The 3,389-nt window shown below is 36.6% G+C and overlaps 1 protein-coding gene across 1 annotated transcript; it reads right to left on the bottom strand.

Moving 5' to 3' along the window:
* Positions 1–817: 817 nt before the first annotated feature.
* LOC139778255 (uncharacterized) lies at positions 818–1,731 on the bottom strand. The gene is made up of 2 exons (XM_071716122.1): positions 1,532–1,731; positions 818–1,103 (listed from the first exon to the last, which is right to left on the bottom strand). Exons 1-2 carry the CDS (start codon positions 1,729–1,731, stop codon positions 818–820), a joined length of 486 nt encoding a protein of 161 aa, XP_071572223.1.
* Between the last annotated feature and the right edge of the window lie 1,658 nt (positions 1,732–3,389).

Raw genomic sequence — 3,389 nt, 5'->3', positions numbered from 1 at the left:
TCGACAAATCTGTTCCCATGAAATTAATCTTCCGCCGGCCGAGATCGCGATCCTGTTAAGCGAGACTGCTTCAAACGATGCGACTAATCCAAGATCCCGGATTCTTATAATCTCATGGGATGATCCGGGGAGGCGAACTGCACCCGCGTACCGCGAGGATCTTCCAAGGCTATATGGTGGACGATTTGTCCGTCGATTAGCCACGGCCGGTGCATCGAACCGGCTTTAAAAGACGTAGACTGGCCAAAAGCACCTCGGCAAGATTCTCAGGGTTGTTCACACCGACGTCTTCGATCTGGTCACTTTCGCAACGCATTACTGGGATTCGCCAAAGAATACAAAGTCGGCATGACTAATTACATGGAACTAAAAGCTACATATTTCGTAATGCAGGTGTTATCGCCATCGCATAATTATATCTTCATGTCTCAGCCGCACCTTTTTCATTTTTGTTTTCATTCTTCTTTTTATATTTTTAAGCGTCAATATAAAAAAAAATCAAAACTAACAGCAATAAAACTAATATAATAACAGTCTTTTTTAACAAAAGGCTACTAAAATATAGAAAGAAGGAGAATATATTTATACAAAGACAAATCACTTCTCGTAATTTACGATGCGCATAAACGTATTTATAAATACATACAGTAAAAAATAAAAATAGCGTATAAAACATTATTATACGATATATATGTATAACGCGATTATACCGGTATATTTTGTATATATTTCATTTTATGATCGCCGGATTCGTGTTTACTTGAACGAATATTGAGTCATTTGATAAGAATTATAAATGAAGAGATCGTGTTCTGATTTAGGAATGTTTAACCTTCGGTATAGGCTCCTCAATGAGGAGTCGCCTTTTCGGAGACCACGAAGGCGGTCTGGGCAATTTAGGTCGCGGTACCGGGCTCGATTGTTTGCGATCTCTACCTCTATCGCGATTCAGAGATCGTCTTCGTTGCTGTCGTCGTCCTTTAGTTGCATTCGATCTGCCCGTTGCCTCTTTCTTGCTGCTCCTTTTCCTCTTCTTTGTCCTCGTATTCCTTCTGACGATATTGCGTCTTGAGTTTGTAGTTTGATGAAAGTCAGGATCAAACCTACCGAAGTAATGTATATGTATGTATATACACATATACGTGGAGAGAGAATGTAATCGCTGGAATCCTTGGGATTATAAACTTTCGCATAGGTATTGAAATATCCGTTGCAACTATTTATAACTTACGCAATAAGATTTTTAGTAACAATTTACAATAAAATTTTATGCATTATTTGTCTGAAAATACGATTTCAAATTACTTTTAAGTTATAATGGTACAACATTTTTTGTAACATTTTTGTTTTTATAAGAATTTTTATTTTATCAAAATAAAAAACAATTACTAAAGATTTATCGAGAAGGAAGTTATTGGAAGAGTCGAGCTGCAGTTGCTTTCGCAGAGACACAGTTATATAAGTTTCGCTCGGAGATTTTTCCCAAGAATCTTAAGTTATTTGCTAAAAGAGCTTTTCAAGGAAGAGGCACCTGAATTTGTTTCTCTTCTTAGCGAGTATACCGAAGTCCAGACCGCGGCGCAAAGCGACGGCGACGTCTCTTCGAAGAGTTTTACCGATCGCGATGTCATATTTGTCGCTGATGTGCGTCAGTATTTCCTTCTTGGAAAAGCCATCGGGTGGTTGCTCGGTACGAAGCAGGTCGTAAACGAGGGCGGATCGACGCACCATGCTTGTTCAAATGTGACTTATTACGAGAATATTTGTTACAATCGGACCTAACCAGCCGTTTCATAATTGCCAATCATGAAGAATGCCAAAGCTCGCTGAAGTTTGATGCATCTCTCACGAATGACAAGCTTCGCGTATACGCTGACGCACATAGACATGCTTGAAGAGCACAATTATATCAAATTAAAATTATAAACGACACTTAATTTTCTGAGAAAATATTTCACTCTTCACTATTCCCAGTTAATCTTTTATTATATTTTACACCGAATTAAAGAATATTACATTAAGCCGTCACATTAGCGGCGTTGATTATCATTTTTATCTCTGTCGTGTATATATTACGTATGTAATAACAAAAAGATGAGAGCGTATACCGATTTGCATACTGTGCTGTTCAAGCTTTATGTGTAACTAGAATATAGTAGTACAAGCGCGGCGCTTCGCTATTTTACTATTTCAAAATGTTTTGTTATAAGAAAATAAGACATTTAATTCAAAATGAAGACAGAATCATATTGTATTTTATGTCATATTAATATTATATTAAATTATATTATATAAGAATCATATTATATCAGCACAGAACAGTCGCGTTTTTGGACAAACCCTTCAGTCTTCAACTAAGTTTTGAATTTTAAACAGTAGAAAAAAAATAATTCTATTATATATTGAAAAAATTATACATATAAAAGTAAATTTTCGAACAAAAACCCTAAACTTGGATAAAATTACCGAAATAAAATTTTACTGTTTTCCTTGTTCAGAACATTTAGATGACAAAGCAACTAAGTCATGCATGCCTTCCAATAAAGAGACTAATAACTAATTTTAGGCCTAGTGTAGTGCTGATAACTTCTCATATTTTAAGAGTGATAATGTTTGGTCTGGGTTTGGTCTAAGTTTTACTCGTGTTTAGGGTTCCAGAGTTAATATTATAGTGTTACTAATACACTATTAATCCCTCGATACACATAACTGTCAAAATATGCGATGACAGCCGCTTACGAAGTAAATGTAACGAGAGAACCAATCGGCATCGCGGAAAAGCGACAACAATAAACTTTGATATATGCGAGTATGATATATGTATCGACTTTGCTCGATATGCCCCTTCGTCCGAGCGCTCATCCCTAACAGACACACGCACGTTTTACATATAAAAAATATATATATACATACATACAAATATATATATATATATATATATATATATATTTGTATGTATATATATATATATTTGTACATACACATACATACAAATATATATATATATATATATATATATATATACATATACGTACACATACACGTATATATATTATACATACTCATATATATGTATATACATATGTATGTACATGTACTCCAGAGCTCTGTTCCGATACTCGGAGCAGCCCGCTGTTTGCTGAGAGGGATGCAGAGAGTTTAGGAGTTCGGGTTTGGATGGCTAGGCGACTTCGGGGGATGGGTCTGGCAAAGGGGGCTGAGGCTTAAGTCGGAGTGGGAAAGAAGAGGCACGAGGAGAGAGAGGGATGAAAACGAAGAGAAGTCCTGGTGTCTAGAAAGAGGGAATCCGCCTGGATGGTCGGCGATTCTGATTTCCGTCGGGAGTTTCGCTCTACCGGAGTAACCGAAGTGAAGCCGCCTTTAATCAT

The sequence above is a fragment of the Temnothorax nylanderi genome, unplaced genomic scaffold (genome assembly GCF_030848795.1).
Source record: "Temnothorax nylanderi isolate EJ_2023f unplaced genomic scaffold, tnyl_v1.0 TNYL_tig0176_pilon, whole genome shotgun sequence".
Lineage (NCBI taxonomy): Eukaryota > Metazoa > Arthropoda > Insecta > Hymenoptera > Formicidae > Temnothorax > Temnothorax nylanderi.
The sequence above is the reverse complement of the archived record's forward strand: the minus strand, read 5'-3'. Positions and strand labels throughout refer to the sequence as shown.

Coding starts and splice junctions, on each gene's coding strand:
- LOC139778255 (XM_071716122.1), bottom strand. CDS start 1,731: ATGGTGCGTCGATCCGCCCTCGTTTACGACCTGCTTCGTACCGAGCAA. Junction 1,104..1,531: donor AAGAAGAGAAACAAATTCAG/GTGCCTCTTCCT, acceptor TTACTTCGGTAG/GTTTGATCCTGACTTTCATC.